Raw genomic sequence first — 17,157 nt, 5'->3', positions numbered from 1 at the left:
GTCAAAACCTCCCTCAGCGCTTCTCCTCAACCAGTTCTACCCTCCATCCCCACTGGCTGCACTCGGAACTCCTGCCCCACAGCCCAGCCTTCCTACCCTTCTGCCCAGGATGCCACACCAGTCCATTTCTCACTCAGACCTGATGGTGTCAGCAGTCACTGAGCAGTCGGCCACAGCTCACAGAACCCAGAGGCTCTTCACGCAGGTCTCCACCTAAACTCATCTTGGCAGCCATATCTTCTCTGGGTCCCTGCTCAGGGCTTCCATGGAAAAGGTCTCCCACCTTTTACATACCCTGATCTCCCCACCTCCTGCCTTTTGTTCACAAGGACCCCTCTACTAGGAACCCTCTCCCCACATTCCCATCTTAAGGGATCCTCTCCATCCTTCATGGTAACCCCGCCCAATGCTGCTCCCTTCACAAGGGCACTCTGTTCCCCAAACAGACCTGATTTTGCATCCTCTTGCTCAAAGTGTGAACTGCAGCCTGCCTCCCCTTAGGCTGATCTCTGGGTTTCCTAAGCACCTTCCGCCCTGGCTTCTCCAGAACATGAGCTCCTTGGCCCAGGCAAGTAGCTTAGGGCAGTACCACAGTAGTTAATACAAAATACAGAAGGGGAGGACTGGAGGACTAACAGAGCACCTGCTACGCACCAGGAACTCTACACACTATCTCATTTAACCTTCACAATAACCCTGTGAGGGCTTCCCTGATAGCTCAGTTGGTAAAGAATCCCCCTGCAATGCAGGAGGCTCCGGTTCTATTCCTGGGTCAGGAAGACTCCCTGGAGAAGGGATAGGCTACCCACTCCAGTATTCTTGGGCTTCCCTGGTGGCTCAGCTGGTAAAGAATCGCCTGCAATGTGGGAGACCTGGGTTTGATCCCTGGGTTGGGAAGATCCCCTGGAGACTGCACAAGGAACTCTACACACTATCTCATTTAATCTTCACAATATCCCTGTGGGGTTGGTATTATCCCCATTCCACAGATGCTCATTGTGAAATGAAGCTCAGGACAGCACCAAAGCCTTTTCCCTCAGACTGTGGGCCCCTCCCACAGAGCAGGCCTGCGATACAATGGGCAAGGGGATGGGTCAGTCTTAGGCAACTGGGATGGCCTGGATTCATTTCTAGCGATGTTAGCACACACGGTTCCAACACAGCCCCTGAGGACATCAAGACCTGTGTCTTCTCTGGACCTCAGCCAGATGTGGCCTCTATTTTCCAAAACAAGAAGTCTGCTTTCCTGGGTCACAGATCCTTCAAGAATCTAACAATGGTTCACATTCATATGCTCTCTGCTGAAAAAGCTGCACTTGTGCTCAAAACTGCAGGGAGATGCAGAGACCTGGAGCCTGCGGGCTGTTAGGAACTCCTGCTCCGGGCTTCCCTGGTTCAGTGGTTGAGAATCGGACTGCCAATGTAGGGGACACCGGTTAGATCCCTCGTCTAGGAAGATGCCACATACCACAGAGCCACTAAGCCCATGAGCCACAACTACTGAAGCCCGTGCGCCTAGAGCCCGTGCTCTGCAACATAAGTCACCACAGTAAGAAGCCTGTGCATCGCGACGAAGAGGAGCCTCTGCTCACTCCAACTAGAGAAAGCCTGTGTGCGGCAGTGAAGACCCAGCACAGCCAAAAATAAACACAGACATACATACATAAAAGAACCCCTGCTCCAGAAAGAGCTTCCCCATGGAGGCCAGGGAGGGGCTGAGGGGATGCTGTCTGGGGATCGGAGAAGGGCAGTTCATCGGTAAAAGGCGGTTTATTAGGGCAGCTTAATGTGGAATGGCCTCCCCTGGGCCGCAGACCAGCTGGGAGTGGGCAGCCAGGGAACATCTGCTCCAGGACTCCTGGGCCCACCCTACAGGGCTTCCCCACCAAGTGGGGCCTACTGGACAGAGGAATGCTGTTCAGTTGCCAAGATGTTGAGCTTGATCCACGTGGAAGTTGCTGGCACTCTGTTGGGATGCTGATGAAGGCCTGGAGGCAGAGCTGAGGTTGCTGAACCCATGGAGGCACGGAACCGCACTGGTGGGCACAGTGCGGGCCAATGGAAACACTGATGTGGCATGGAGAGTGGGTATCTCCAAGGATGGTCCAGGCTCCGAGGGGCTCACACCTTGGGCAGAGTGGGTAGCAGGGACAGGCCCCCTTGGGTGCCCCTTGGGTCACTGTGGGGAGTAGGTGGGAGGAGGCCTGGCTGGAGCTGCCCTGGGGGGGCCTGGCGGTCTCACGGGAGCCCAAAGGCAGGGTGGCAGCAGGCAGTGTGTTCACAGAGGCTCACTGCCAAAGCTACTTTTGCTTTTCTTACGCTTGGCCTTGGTGAAGGGGATGTCAAGGGACTCGAGGCGGAAGGGCCGAGGCTGGGGCATTTCGGGGGCCTGGGCGAGCGGGATGGTGGAGCCGCCGCCGAGCGGGGAGCTGAGGCCTGGCGGTGAGCTGCGGTGTGCTGCGGAAAAGCACAGAAGGGAGACGCACTGGTTAGCCAGGATGCGGGGGGTGGAGAGGAAAGACTGTGTGCGGGGTACCACCCCAGCCAGAGGCCCTGGGACCCCAAGCTCTGAGAAGCTGCTCTGGCTGAGGCCTTGGGCCCAGCACTACAACTCTGCCCAAAGGGTCTAGGCTAGGAGCGTGGATTTTCAAGCCTCAGACTGTGCAGCCTGGGGTGTCGAGCCAGACAAACCTGCAAAACCCTGCTCCGTCACTTCGTGGGAGGGTAACCTTAGGGAGCTGCTTCTCCTCCCTGAGCCTTGGTTTCCTCATCTGCAGCATGGGCACGATGCCAGGTACTCATCTGATGTGAGTTTCTTCACCGTCCAGCTTTCCTCTCCTTACTCCTCAGCTCTACCCACTCTGTCTCTCAAATAACCTCAGGACAGAACTGAGGTTTGCTTTTTAACTGGTATTGTATTGGAAGCTCAATGTCTTTGGTTTTAGTTTTAAGTGCAGAACAACAAAGTGGCTTTGGACTCTCGCTTGTAAAACTGTATTTTGCTTTTGTGGTCCTGTTTGCCCTGCTTTGGGAACAAGTCACCATCTGAGGAAGCTGGTGAGGAACTGACCGAGTCCTGGGCAACCCCAGGCTGGAGCCCGGCCACATGCTAAGGGCCTGCTGTGTGTCAGCAAGACAGAGGATCGCCCCCGGGAGATGGAGGGGGACAGGAGACGGGAGGCTGTGTACCAAGCACTCCCCGCCTTGTCCCATCCAATCATAGGAGGAGGCAGCTCCCCTCAGATTACAGCAGAGGAAATAGGCTCAGAGAGGGAAAGGGGTTCCTGACCCCGCCTGTGTGACTCCAGAGCGCTCAGGGAGGGGCTTGAGGGCAGGAGGCGGGCGGGATGCTCACCCAGGCTCTTCATGGGGTCCGTGCTGAGGATCTGGCTGGCCCGCTTGGGCCGGAAGTAGTTACTGGCTATGTTCTCGCTGTCACTGCGACTGAGCATCAGCCTGTAGCGGTCCTCTTCCTGCTGAGATTCCAAGTCCTCCAGGTCAAGGCCCCTTGTTCGTGCGCTTCTTGTACCCTGTGCCCTGACCCAGGGGGTTCTGCAGGCTCTGCCGGCCTGGGCGGTGGGCTGCCCTGAACCTCACTGCCCACGTTGGGGTACCCTCCACTCTAGACCCCGACTCCTGCGGTGGGATCCAGGCAACTCAGGGCAGCAAGGAGGGTCACCATCTCCAGTCTGTACACACTCCTCCCCACCCCCACCTTCCTTGGGACAGGAAGCACCTTATTCCTCCTGCAGTGCTCAAAACCAGGTCCATCAGGGGCACGGAAGATACTACATACCCCCACACCCACGACAACATACTCATATAGTACAGTGCTCAGCTCACGAGCACGTTTATGAACATCAGAACTGAAGTCCTCTAACATTTTTGTCACCAAGCACTAGTGCTTTTCCCTGCTGCCTTCAGGGAACAACCCTTCATGCACTGGACGTGGTTTTGCTAGGTTATGCATTCACAGCACCCTAATACCACCACTCCCGCCTGCCCATCCCCTTGCTACACATCTGGACACATGACCCAGACTGGGCCAATCACAGAACTACATCTTCTGGACACAGTCATTGGTCTAATAGTGGGCCCTTGACCCAGGCAGAGCCAATCAGAATCTTGCCACAAGCCTTGGTTTAAGGATACTCTGAAAAACCACATCTCTCTTCCTACTGGATTACCAACTGCTAGCAGCCATCTTTCCTGCCACACAGAGAAGGCCTGCCTATATCCAAACCTAGGACTCCAAGTCGGAGAAGGCAATGGCACCCCACTCCAGTACTCTTGCCTGGAAAATCCCAGGGACGGCAGAGCCTGGTGGGCTGCCGTCTATGGGGTTGCACAGAGTCGGACACGACTGAAGCGACTTAGCAGCAGCAGGACTCCAAGTGAAGCAGAGCCAAGAGGTGAAGAAACCACACAGAACCAGGACTATTTGGGCCCCTTGATCCAGCCGTGTCTGAAACTGGTCCACTTAACATAGACCAAGAAAATCCCTATTTTGCTTATGACTGTTTGCTTTGCATAGGTATCTGTCACCTGGAACTAAAAGCATTCAAATATAAGCCATCCATAACCTCAGATTAAGAATAATTTCTTCAGGAACAACTTTCCCTTTTCTTTTTTTTAAAATAAAGTTAGGGAATCAAAAGCAGCCAATCAGAGCCTTAGACCAGCCTGAGTTGCTCAAATGGAGAGACTTGGCTGGAATTCATTAACCTATGAGTGACCTTATCATGATTGCAAAGGTATGTTCCATGTAGGTTTTCCAAAGTAGCTGTAATGGTTGATGGTGAGGATCAGCAAATTATACCGTCTATGGGTCAAATCCAGCCCACAGACTGTTCTTGGAAACTTCGCTGGAACAGCTGTGCTTGTTCACTCACATACTGTGGGGGTGGTTTTGTGCGCTCCTGGCAGAGTGGATTAATTGTGTGAGAGACCGCATGGCACCCAACCCCTAATATTTACTGTGTGGTCCTTGAGAGAAAAGTTGGCTGACCTGCTTTAAGGCTATGTATTTGTTGTAATACAAAATAAAGGCAATATGAAATAAAGTGACTTTAGAATCACAATGACTGTTTATGGAAACTTTTGGGGACGCTTTCTGTCCAAGAGTACCAGCTGGGGCCCAGGGAACCAGGATGACCTGTTTGGTCTCTGGGTTTGCAGCTGAAACCTCTGTCCGTCACTAGCAGGGTAGGCTGCCTTGCACCCCTGCTCTTCCTCTGGTCTCTGTGCACACCAAAGTGCCTTTGAATGAGGACCAGAGGAGGTATGGGGTCTAGGTGCAAAGAGTGACATAGAAAGGGTCCCTGCTCAGCCCCGATTTAATCCTTAGGTCGCCTGGAAGCACAGTCCCGTTCCTACAGCTCCCCTGACCCACTGCACCTTGGGGGCCAAGCTCCCCACTCCCCACTGGCTCTCGCAGAGACCGTACCATGCCTGGCTCGCCATTGTCTGCTGCAGAGGTTTTGCGGGCTGGTCTGTTCTGTGGCCCTGTTGAAACTGCTACGAGAAAACAGAAGCTGAGGTCACTGCTGTCTGCAAGGAGGGCCAGCGGGGCTGGGGGAGAGGCTGGGCGCTCAGGCCTGCCTCAGGCTTGGAGCCAGGGGAGGACACTGCCCACCCCTGGGGAGGAGATGGCTCTGAGAGACATCAGGAGGGCTTAGGCCAAAGCAGCCATTTCCTTGCCTCCAGGCAAGACAGCAGGTGAGCATGGGGAGACAGGCCAGTGCTGCCTGCAGCCTGTGAGGAAATGAGGCAGCTGGCATTTCACCGGGGATGGTGCCATGCAGGGGTTAACAGTCAGCCGCCTGTTGCTCTGGCTAAGCCACGAAAAAACACCATGGGAAAAGAATGAAAGCAAGATAGAGCAATTAAGTATAATCTAAACAAAAGTACATCAGCTTGATGAGTTGGGGTTGTCATGCCCTGCTGAGCTAAGGAAAAACATAGTGTGGATCTTGGAATGCTGGGTCAGAGCAAGTTCAGAACACTGTTTGCTGCACACATCAAGATGTTTTCCTCAAGGCATATGCAGGTTTAGGGCCTCCAGCTGGGTGATACCCTTTGCACGAGAAAATGACAATGACAGTTCAAAGTCATCAGTAACGTGGGAGACTGGGCCGGGGATGCAGGAGGCTCATTTTATCGTACCACCACAGATACTCTGCATGCCGAGATGCTAAAGAAAAGTGAGGTGGCCCCGAGGAACAGGGCTCTTGATCCCTGAGATCTTAAGTCCCCCGGTCCCATCTTTAAAATTTCAATTCTGTCTCTAGTTTCTTTCTTCCAAACTGTGCATCGCCCCACTTTCGCTCCCCGCCTGCTGCGCTGGCTGCAGTAGTGCCAGTCCCTGCCGGGGTCGTCAGAGATGGAGGACCTAGATGGGCACTCCCTGAGCAGGGGGCGGACAGGTGCGGCCCTGCCGGACCGAGGAACCTGTGGCTCCCTGGATGGGCAGAGCTGCTGGAGAGGATCCGCTGCCAGTCTGAGCCTACTCTGATACCCCGAGAGGGCTCGGTGGCTTTCAGGAGTATCTCATCCAACCCCTTCTCTGTCACACAGGAGATCAGCAGCAAAAGCAGAAGGTAAGCCAGGCTTGCAACTGCCCAGCTCACTTCTGTCCCTGGCCTGCAACTCATTGCTACGATTGTGACTTTGGATACATCACTTACACTCTCTGAGATTCCTCATATGGAAAACAGGGGTGAAAACCTTTATCCCTTCACAGGGTTACTGCAGGCTGAAGTAACGACAATAATGATCGTGGTAAGAAAATGCATCAGGCATTTAAAATGTGCTGGGCATGTTTCCAAGGGTTTTACATGTCATAAGATGTTAAGCCACCCAGCGATCTTTAAGGAAGGCGTTGTTATTAATCCCCATTTGACAGATGAGAACACTGGGTCCCAAGAGCTGATACAGGGACTGCTGGAGCCAAAATTCCAACCCACGTGTGCCTGACTCTTAGGCCCCCGACACGGTGGGTGCCCAGGGCCACCTGTCTGCTGCTCCCAGAGCCAGCAGGGAAAGGTGCGTGGCCCCCTGTCAGCCTGCGGGAGAGCAAACTGTGGAGAAGGGCGGGGGCCCAAGGAAGTGGGTGAGGGAGACAGCGAAGCTCCTGACCTACTGGGAGGCTGGTTTTTATGATGACGGGCTCCGGAATCTTCCAGAAACCATTGTCTTCATCCCAGCAGGACTCTCGTCGGATCCTCTCCAGGTTGCTATAGTTACAGTCGCGGCGAATCAGGGGCTGCACCTGCTCCAAGAGCTGCTGGAAGAGCAGAAAGTCACGCTCCTGCCGCCGGATGGTGGCCAAGTAATCGATCTTCTCCAGCTCGAACTCCGACTGCAGGTCCTTGATCTCCACCTCTGCCGCCCGGAGCTGAAGACAAGGGAGGAACAGTGAGCAGGCCGGCCAGCAGCTCCCCTCTCCTCCACGCCCGCCCCCGCCCATCAGTCACCCAGCTCCCATCACTGACCCTCTCACCCGCCCCATCTGACGGCCACCGCCCATCCTGACATCCTTCCACTGATTCATTCCCCGTCCCTCCCACCTCTCCACGCGGCCCTTAAATGAGCACCCACAGGGTCCGGAGCCCATCCACCCCCACTACCAGCCCTCAGTCACTGTCCCCACTCGTACGTTTTATTCAGAAGCCGTTTAGAAGGCTCCACGTGCAACACTCAAGTTACCACAGTCCTCAAGATCTCAGAGAACTGTACAAATTCTTTCTTCTAAAAGAAGCAGTAGGCAGGACTTCCTGCTGGTCCAGTGGTTAGGAGACAACTGTCTGCCTGCAAATGCGGGGGACAGGGGTTCGATCCCTGGTCCAGGAAGAGCCTGCGTGCCGAGGGGCAACTGAGCCCACGTGCCAAGGGGCAACTGAGCCCACGCGCCAGGGCCCGCAAGCCGCCACTGCTGGAGCTGAAGCACCTGGAGCCTGTGCTCCGCAACACGAGCAGTCACCACACTGAGAAGCCTGCGCATGGCAATGAAGACCCAGAACATCCAAAAATACTAAATTAGTATTTTTAAAAAGAAGCAGTAGGCACAAATTCTCAGACAACAGCCCTTGCGCCCCCCACTGTCACACTCCGGTTGTTGTTGTTCGGTCGCTCAGTCGTGTCCGACTCTTTGCGACCCCACGGACTGCAGCACGCCAGGCCTCCCTGTCCTTCAGCCCCTCCCGGAGCTCACTCAGACTCACGTCCATCGAGTCGGTGATGCCATCCAACCATCTCCTCCTCTGTCGTCCCCTTTCTCAGGAGAGGTTAGCATCCTTCAGTGAACAATGCAAAGAAATAGAGGGAAAAATAGAATGGGAAAGACTAGAGATCTCTTCAAGAAAACAAGATATCAAGGGAACATGTCATGCAAAGATGGGCTCAATAAAGGACAGAAATGGTGTGGACCTAACAGAAGCAGAGGAGATTAAGAAGAGGGGGCAAGAGTACACAGAACTGTACAAAAAAGATCTTCACGACCCATATCACGGTGGTGCGGTCACTCACCTAGAGCCAGATATCCTGGCGTGTGAAGTCAAGTGGGCCTTAGGTAGCATTACTACCAACAAAGCTAGTGGAGAGTGATGGAATTCAAGCTGAGCTATTTAAAATCCTAAAAGATGATGCTGTGAAAGTGCTGCACTCAATATGTCAGCAAATTTGGAACACTGAGCAGTGGCCACAGGACTGGAAAAAATCAGTTTTCATTCCAGCCCCAAAGAAGGGCAATGCCAAAGAATGTTCAAACTACTGCACAATTGCACTCACCACACATGCTAGCAAGGTAATGCTCAAAATCCGTCAAGCTAGGCTTCAACAGTATATGAACTGAGAACTTTCAGATGTACAAGCTGGATTTGGAAAAAGCAGAGGAACCAGAGATCAAATTGCCAACATCCATTGGATCATAGAAAAAGCAAGGGAATTCTAGAAAAAACATCTACTTCTGTTTCATTGACTACACTAAAGCTTTTGACTCTGTGGATCACAGCAAAACCATGGGAAATTCTTAGAGATGGAAATGCTCGACCACCTCACCCGCCTCCTGAGAAACCTGCATGCAGGTCTGCTGCTGCTGCCTCAGTCGTGTCCGACTCTGTGTGACCCCATGGACGGCAGCCCACCAGGCTCCCCCGTCCCTGGGATTCTCCAGGCAAGAGTACTGGAGTGGGGTGCCATTTCCTTCTCCAGTGCATGAAAGGGAAAAGTGAAAGTGAAGTCGCTCAGTCGTGTCCGACTCTTAGCCACCCCATGGACTGCAGCCCACCAGGCTCCTCCGTCCATGGGATTCCCCAGGCAAGAGTACTGGAGTGGGGTGCCATTGCCTTCTCCAATGCATGAAAATAAAAAGTGAAAGTGAACTTGCTCAGTCGTGTCCGACTCTTCGCGACCCCATGGACTGCAGCCTACCGGGCTCCTCCGTCCATGCGATTTTCCAGGCAAGAGTATTGGAGTGGGTTGCCATTGCCTTCACCAGCATGCAGGTCAAGAAGCAGCAATTAGAACAGAACATGGAACAACGGAATGGTTCCAAATTGGGAAAGGAGTATATCAAGGCTGTATATTGTCACATTGCTTATTTAACTTACAGGCAGAATACATTATGTGAAATGCTGGGCTGGATGAAGCACAAGCTGGAATAAAGATTGCCAGGAGAAATATCAACAACCTCAGATATGCAGATGATGCCACACTAACAGCAAAAAGCGGAGAGGAACTAAAGAGCCTCTTGATGAAAGTGAAAGAGGAGAGTGAAAACGCTGGCTTCAAACTCAACATTCAAAAAACAAAGATCATGGCATCACAGTCTCATCACCACATGGCAAAAAGATGAAGAAAAAGTGGAAGCAGTGACCAATTCTATTTTCTTGGGCTCCAAAATCACTGCGGATGGTGACTGCAGCCATGAAATTAAAAGACGCTTGGCTCCTTGGAACAAAAGCTATGACAAACCTAGACAGTGTATTAAAAAGCAAAGACATTACTTTGCCGACAAACGTCCGTATAGTCAAAGCTATGGTTTTTTCCGGTAGTCATGGGCCATAAAGAAAGCTGAGTGCCGAAGAATTGATGCTTTTGAACTGTGGTGCTGGAGAAGACTCTTGAGAATCACTTGGACTGCAAGGAGATCAAGCCAGTCCATCCTAAAGGAAATAAACCCTGAATGTTCATTGAAAGGACTGATGATGAAGCTGAAGCTACAATACTTTGGCCACCTGACGCAAAGAGCCAATTCACTGGAAAAGACCCTGATGCTGGGAAAGACTGAAGGCAAAAGGAGAAGAGGGTAGCAGAGGATGAGATGGTTAGATAGCATCAGCAACTCAATGGAAATGAAATCTGAGGAATCTCCGGGAGATTGTGAAGAACAGGGAAGCCTGGCATGCTGCAGTCCATGGGGTCCAAAGAGTCAGACACGACTGAGCGACGGAACAACAATCAACTGACTTAAAAATAAGAAGATTATCCTCAATTACTGGGTGGGCCCAGTGTAATCTGAGCACCACCACGTGGGAGAGGGAGCAGAGAGAGATGGGTGGTAGAGGTGCATTAGAGGAGATGCTTGGGGGCCCCTGGCCCCACTGACCCTACCTTGGGCTGTGCGTGTGTAGGCTAAGTCACTTCAATCATATCCGACTCTTTGTAACACCATGGACTGTAGCCCACCAGGCTCCTCTGTCCATGGGATTCTCCAGGCAAGAATACTCGAGTGGGTTCCTATGCACTCCTCCAGGGGTATCTTCCCGACCCAGGGATCAAACCCGCATCTCTTATGTCTCCTACATTGGCAGGAGGGTTCTTTACCACTAGCGCCACCTGGGAAGTACCGTGTAGTAAATTTCTTCTATGCGGTCAAGGGCTTTGTAGTTAATAGATATTGTTTAACTGTGATTAAGTCCAGGTGGTCTCTATGCCCTCCCTGGTCGTCGCCAAACAACGATGATGACCTCTCACTGACGTATTCTCAGTGCCCACAAGACTAGTTACCCATTCATAAATCTTGACTTAAGAGTGCTCTTCCTGGGACTTCCCTGGTGGGCCGGTGGTGGAGAATACGCCTGCCCATGCAGGGGACACGGGTTTGATGCCTGGTCTGGGAACTAGATCCCACACGCCGCAGCGCAACTGAGCCCATGCGCCAGCACGAGTGCGGAGCCCAAGCAGCCCAGAGCCCGCGCTCCACAGCGAGGGAAGTCTCCGCAAGGAGGGCCCGCACACCACAGCCAGAGAGCAGCCCCCAACCACCGGAGCTGGAGAAATTCTGCCTGTAGCAGCAAAGACCTAGTGCAGCCAAAGGAAGAACGCTCTCCCTGTTGTAGAGCACCTACCCCCACACCCGGGTAAATACAGAATCGTCCTAACGGCACCTGGGTGCTGGGAAGCACAGCTGTGAATGCTTCCAGGTTGTCATCCGTCCGGCCCCACCCCGTGACTGCCTTACCCTAAAATCAACTGATCCACTGATTACATGGAACTGCCTGCCTCGTTTTTCGGTCTCGGGATACCTTATTTTGGCAGGTACTTTTGGTTCCCTGCATCCTTCAACAACTCTGGCGTTCAGTTGTTACTGCTGCTGCTGCTGCAAAGTCGCTTCAGTCATGTCCGACTCTGTGCGACCCCAGAGACGGCAGCCCACCAGGCTCTGCCGTCCTCGGGATTCTCCAGGCAAGAATACTGGAGTGGGTTGCCATTTCCTTCTCCAGTGCATGAAAGGGAAAAGTGAAAGTGAAATCGCTCAGTCGTGTCCGACTCTTAGCGACCCCATGGACTGTAGCCTACCAGGCTCCTCCATCCATGGGATTTTCCAGGCAAGAGTACTGGAGTGGGGTGCCATTGCCTTCTCCACAGTTGTTACTGAGAGTGCAGAAAAACATGACGTTATGCAATAAACAGAAGGGAGCAGATGTATCTAATCAACGCCACTATCAAGAAACAGGAAGTGAAAACCAAAAGCATTTCAGCAGAAGAAAGTTCCCCCCAAAGCACAGGCACATGCGACCAAACATTAAAAATGTAACTCGACACCCCAATGTAAATAGTTTCCTTAAACAAATACTCACAGGTGTGAAATTTTCAAATCGGAAATCCAAAATCTTGAAATGGACAAAAGTGAAGAAGATGCCAAGTGGGACATTAACACAACACCAGCAAAGATTTTTTTTTTAAATTGAGATATGTAGACCAAAGTACAAGAAAGACCAAATTCAATTAAAGACATGAAGGGTAGTAAGAAAAGGCATGAAAATAGCCAAGAAAAAAATTTAAAACTAAAGACCAAAAGGTATCAGCTTTATGCTCTGGCAAGATCCCTTGGTTGCCACGCTGAGTGGGGATGAGGAGGGGGTAGCAGGCGGCCAGGCAGGGTGCTATGAGGCCCAGGTCAGCTGGAAGACGGTCACAGATGGCAGAACCTCATTTCCCTCTTGTCCTCTCTCCCCACGCTCAGCCACGTGGCCGCCTTTCTGTTTCCTGAACCACGGACCGCATTCCAGGCACCGGCTGTCTCTCCCCCTAGACCACTTTCCATCAGGTCCCACCCGAGAAGTACCGCCTGCACCAGGACGGCCGTGTCCTCCCATCTGAAGTGGCCCCAAGAACTTCTGGGGTCCTGCTAACGCTCAGAGCCCCCAGCCAGGTGCGGGTGGCACAGGGCACTCGCTTTGTGGAAATGAATTCAGTTGTGCATTTGTACTTCAGTAAAAGTAAAAATACAAAAACGAAGCCGCCCCCACCTCCCTCCGGTCCCTGCCCTGTATTCTCTTCGGCGGGCTAGACTCTCTTGCTTATGTCTCTGCTGTTATTGCACACACACACACGCACGCACACACACGCACACGCGCTCCACTACTGCAGAGACGTCGGGCTAGAGTCTTGCTTATGTCTCTGCTGTTATTGCACACACACGCACGCGCGCGCGCGCACACACACGAGCTCCACTACTGCAGAGATGCACCTGTCACCATGACAACTTCCAGAACAGGGCGTGGCACACAGCAGGCACGGAATACAGGCAAGTGCCAAGACCTGGAGTGAACGCCCACCTGCCTGGGGGCAGGCCCTGCACGGGGCGGGGCCTGCGCCCGGGCCTCACCTTCCTCTGCATCTTCTCCAGCAGCTTGCTCTTGGCCCTCACTTCCTCCTGGATGGAGTCGTAGACGTTGAGCAGCACCCAGTCCCCGCTGTCCTCATCCGAGTTCTGCAGGGCCGCCACCAGCTGCTTCTTGCGCTCGTCCGCGTACCGCTTCCGCCGCCTGTGCTTCTCCTTTAGGTCTTTGTTCTTGGCCTGCTCCCCCCCGACCACCTGCTGCTCCAACAGCTGCAAGCTGCCCGCGTGGAGGAGAAAGCAAACGTGACAAAGTCTGCCGATCACTGAGCACTGGCTGTCCAGCCTGATCTCCCCGACTCCCTCCAGCAACCCCACTTCACAGGGAGGTACGCTGAGGCCCGGGGAGGTGACTGCTGCTGGCTCGGGGTCAGACCCAGCGTTCCTGCCGGCTCTACCCGACTCCAAGCCTGCGCGCTCAGTCAGCCCGCTGGTTCTCCGAACAGGAAGGGCGAGAGTCTCCCTCCGCCCAGGGCTGCCCCACCCACCTCCCGGTGCTGTGGTCCCGCCACAGAGCAAGTTCCCGGCTGGGCTCCCAGGGAACCTGCAGATCAGAGTATCCCTGGGTTGTGGGGAATGTTCCTTGACGTCAGTGCATAATGTTTCATCAGGGACACGAACAGTTCTTTTTTTTTTTTTTTAATATTTATATCTAAATTGCTAAAAACTGTTTATAGAGTTTTGCCTTTTAAAAGCACAAATTTGAAATATCTACAAAGGCTCAGGTGGAACTCCTCACTCTACTTAAGCACCACAGAAGTGTTCTGACTGTGCCTTTTCCCAAAGGGATGTAAGGGTCGGATACCTAAAGGCATCACACGGACTCATGATAGGGTAGGAGACCACGCTCAAGGGAAAGAAGGGAACCATGCAAACCCAGCCACCCAGTTCAGACCTGCTTCAGGCTCAGCTCTGAGCTCAAGAGCAGCCAGGATACAGGTGAGCCATGTCCAAGTCACTGCTCTGCTTAAAGTCCTTCTAGGATCCCCATCAGGATGGAGCCCAAGCCCCAGGGGGCACACATCTCCCTCGGAACCCCACCACCCCTTACTTGCTCCAGCTTTAACCCGGGGTGGCTGCTTCCCCAAACACCCAGACTGTTTTCACCCCTGCACCCACTCTGTGCCAGCTGTGCCCTGTCCTTTGAATGCCACCCCTGAGACATCTGTCCTGCATACCTTCTTCAAGGGCCCCCTCTTCTGAGAAGCCCTCCCAACCACACTCCTGCCCACACTGTGAGAACTGCCACCTGCGCTGCGTGCTTCTGTGTGCCCGACACCAAGCTGCTGCCCCTCCGGGCATCGTGTCATGTGACCCTCACAACAAGCTCCCCAAGCTAGGACTCTCGCCATCACCCCCGTGTAGGTGAGGAACTGAGACACAGAGGGTTAGCCTCAGCCCAGGTGGCAGAGCTGGGAGACGGTGGAGGCAGATGGGAACGCAGCCAGTCTAACCACTCCAGAACCTGACTCCCCCTGGACAGAGAGCTTCTTGAAGGCCAAGGTGATATCCCATCCATGCTTGCGTCCTGATGCCTGGTACATAGTAGATGCTCAGTTAGGGTTTGAACCACAGACTGTGGGACCAGGAGAGGGCTGAACTGCTGGCTGTAGGGCTGACTCTGTCATGGAGACGGGCCTGACAGCAATCTCATTTACAGCAGTGAGAACCAAGGCTCAGAGATGTTAAGTGACTTGCACAAAGCCGCACAGCAAGGGAGGAAAGTCCAGCTCTGCAGGCAGCCCCAGGGTGTGTTGGGAGTGGCCTGTCCCTAAAGGGAGCATGTCTTCCACAAGGCAGGGACTGGAGGCTAGGCTGTGTTGTTGATGTGTTAGTTGCCCAGTCACGTCCAACTCTTTGCAACCCCATGGACTGTAGCCCACCAGGCTCCCTGTCTGTGGAATTCTTCAGGCAAGAATACTGGAGTGGGTAGCCATTCTCTCCTCCAGGGGATCTTCCTGACCCAGGGATCGAACCTGGGTCTCCCACATTGTTCAGCTCAGTCGATCAATCGTGTCTGACTCTTTGCGACTCCATGGACTGCAGCACACCAGACTTCCCTGTCCTTCACCAACACCCGGAGCCTGCTCAAACTCATGCCTATTGAGTCGGTGATGCCATCCAACCATCTCATCCTCTGTCGTCCCCTTCTCCTCCTGCCTTCAATCTTTCCCAGCATCAGTGCCTTTTCTAATGAGTCAGTTCTTCGCATCAGGTGGCCAAAGTATTGGAGTTTCAGCTTCAACATCAGTCCTTCCAATGAACACCCAGGACTGATCTCCTTTAGGATGGACTGGTTGGATCTCCTGGCAGTCCAAGGGACTCTCAAGAGTCTTCTCCAACACCACAGTTCAAAAGCATCAATTCTGCGGCGCTCAGCTTTGTTTATAGTCCAACTCTCACATCCATACAAGACTACAGGAAAAACCATAGCCTTAACTAGATGGACCTTTGTTGGCAAAGTAATGTCTGTTTTTTAATATGCTGTCTAGGTTGGTCATAGCTTTTCTTCCAAGGAGCAAGCGTCTTTTAATTTCACGGTTGCAGTCACCATCTGCAGTGATTTTGGAGCCCAAGAAAATAAAGTCTCTCAGTGTTTCCATTGTTTCCCCATCTATTTGCCACGAAGTGATGGGACTGGATGCCACGATCTTTGTTTTTTGAATGTTGAGTTTTAAGCCAGGTTTTTCACTCTCCTCTTTTCACCTTCATGAAGAGGCTCTTTAGTTCCTCTTTGCTTTCTGCCAAAAGGGTGGGGATATCTGCATGTCTGAGGTTATTGATATTTCTCCTGGCAATCTTGATTCCAGCTTGTGCTTCATCCAGACTGGCATTTTGCTTGATTTCTGCCTCCCACATTGTAGGCAGATTCTTGACCATCTAAGCCACCAGGGAAGCTCCAGAGGCTTGGCTGGGACCCCAGGGAAAGCCTGCATTGCCTGCCCTGGGCTCCTGAAACCTGCAGGGCGAGCCCCGAGAAACCCAGGCAGGGACTGTTGCCACCCTCCCCGCAGAGCAGCTACTCCCCAACAAGCATCTGATGGGATCTGGAGGCACCTGAGCCGCTTCGTGAGCAGAGAGCCCTGCCACCCGGCTGACCGGCCCCATCCTCCGCCACCGTGCCGCTCCTGGGGAGGCCCGGGCCCCCGCAGCCATGTCTGGGAGAGGGCTGGGTGGGGCTCAGGAAGGCTCTCTGGGCCCCGCCATCCACCCCTGGGCCCAGGGCTCCCTCCTGCCCCCCGGGTCCCACTGCCCCGGGCGCTTACCGGGCGAGCACCCGCTGCTGGTCCACGGTGGGCAGGAGGTCATTGGCGAGCGCGGCCACCTCACCCCTCCTTGCACCAGCCACGGCCAGCAGAGACCGGGGCTGAGCCTCCAAGGCTGCCAGCGCTTCAGCCTGGGCTTCCGCGACGGGCTCTGCCGCCAACACCAGCTCCTCCATCACCCCCGGGCCCAGGTCAACCTCCTAAGTGCAGCGAGAACCAAGGTGGAGGCGGGGGGCCAACTCCTGGCGGCCCACGACGTCGTTACGGGGACGGGGACACCCCGTCATTAAAAACATGCACCCAGTCAACTTCCTGCCATCTTTCTGACCAACACCCCCCAAAACAGCCCCCCAACTCTCTCTCTCTCCCGCCCCTTACCATCTAGACTCCACACAGCAGCTAGGGCAATTATTTTTTGGCCTTGCTGTGCTGTTGGCAGAATCTTACTTCCCCAATCAGGGCCTGAACCCATGGAACCAAGCCCCCTGCAGTGGAAGCACACAGCCCTAACCTCTGGACCACCAGGGGGTTCCCCGGAATTTTCTTAAACTATAAATTGATGCTTGGCAGACCCCCCATCACATCTGCAGTCAAAGCCAGTTTCTTCCGTGGCCTGCTGCACCCCTGGTGCCCACCCCTCCTCCCGCTGCCTGCGCCCTGCCACCCCCCACCCCCCATCCATCCAGCCCGCCACTTCCCTGTCCTCCTTTTCTGGCACTGAGAACCTCGAGATCTTTCCGGCCACAGGACTCTGGCACCTGCCGCCCC

The 17,157-nt window shown here is 53.8% G+C and overlaps 1 protein-coding gene across 50 annotated transcripts in view; it reads right to left on the bottom strand.

Moving 5' to 3' along the window:
- Positions 1-1,755: 1,755 nt before the first annotated feature.
- KIF17 (kinesin family member 17) overlaps positions 1,756-17,157 on the bottom strand; it is a 47,083-nt gene continuing 31,681 nt past the window's right edge. For 13 of the 50 annotated variants that reach the window (XM_081574789.1, XM_081574774.1, XM_081574777.1 and 10 more), the window contains 6 exons: positions 16,390-16,589; positions 13,112-13,343; positions 7,138-7,396; positions 5,447-5,514; positions 3,356-3,476; positions 1,756-2,457 (listed from right to left, as the gene is read on the bottom strand). In XM_081574789.1, coding sequence (XP_081430915.1) covers positions 2,279-2,457; positions 3,356-3,476; positions 5,447-5,514; positions 7,138-7,396; positions 13,112-13,343; positions 16,390-16,589 — 1,059 coding nt within the window. In that variant the 3' untranslated portion in view covers positions 1,756-2,278. Of the gene's footprint in view, positions 2,458-3,351; positions 3,477-5,446; positions 5,518-7,137; positions 7,397-13,111; positions 13,344-16,389; positions 16,590-17,157 lie in introns of all 50 variants that reach the window. The other 37 variants (XM_081574788.1, XM_081574776.1, XM_081574780.1 and 34 more) reach the window with 8 other exon arrangements.

This window comes from Giraffa tippelskirchi, chromosome 3 (assembly GCF_054371585.1).
Source record: "Giraffa tippelskirchi isolate mGirTip1 chromosome 3, T2T-mGirTip1v1.2.pri, whole genome shotgun sequence".
Taxonomy (NCBI): Eukaryota; Metazoa; Chordata; class Mammalia; order Artiodactyla; family Giraffidae; genus Giraffa; species Giraffa tippelskirchi.
Note: the sequence above shows the minus strand (reverse complement) of the source record. Positions and strands in the feature narration are given on the sequence as shown.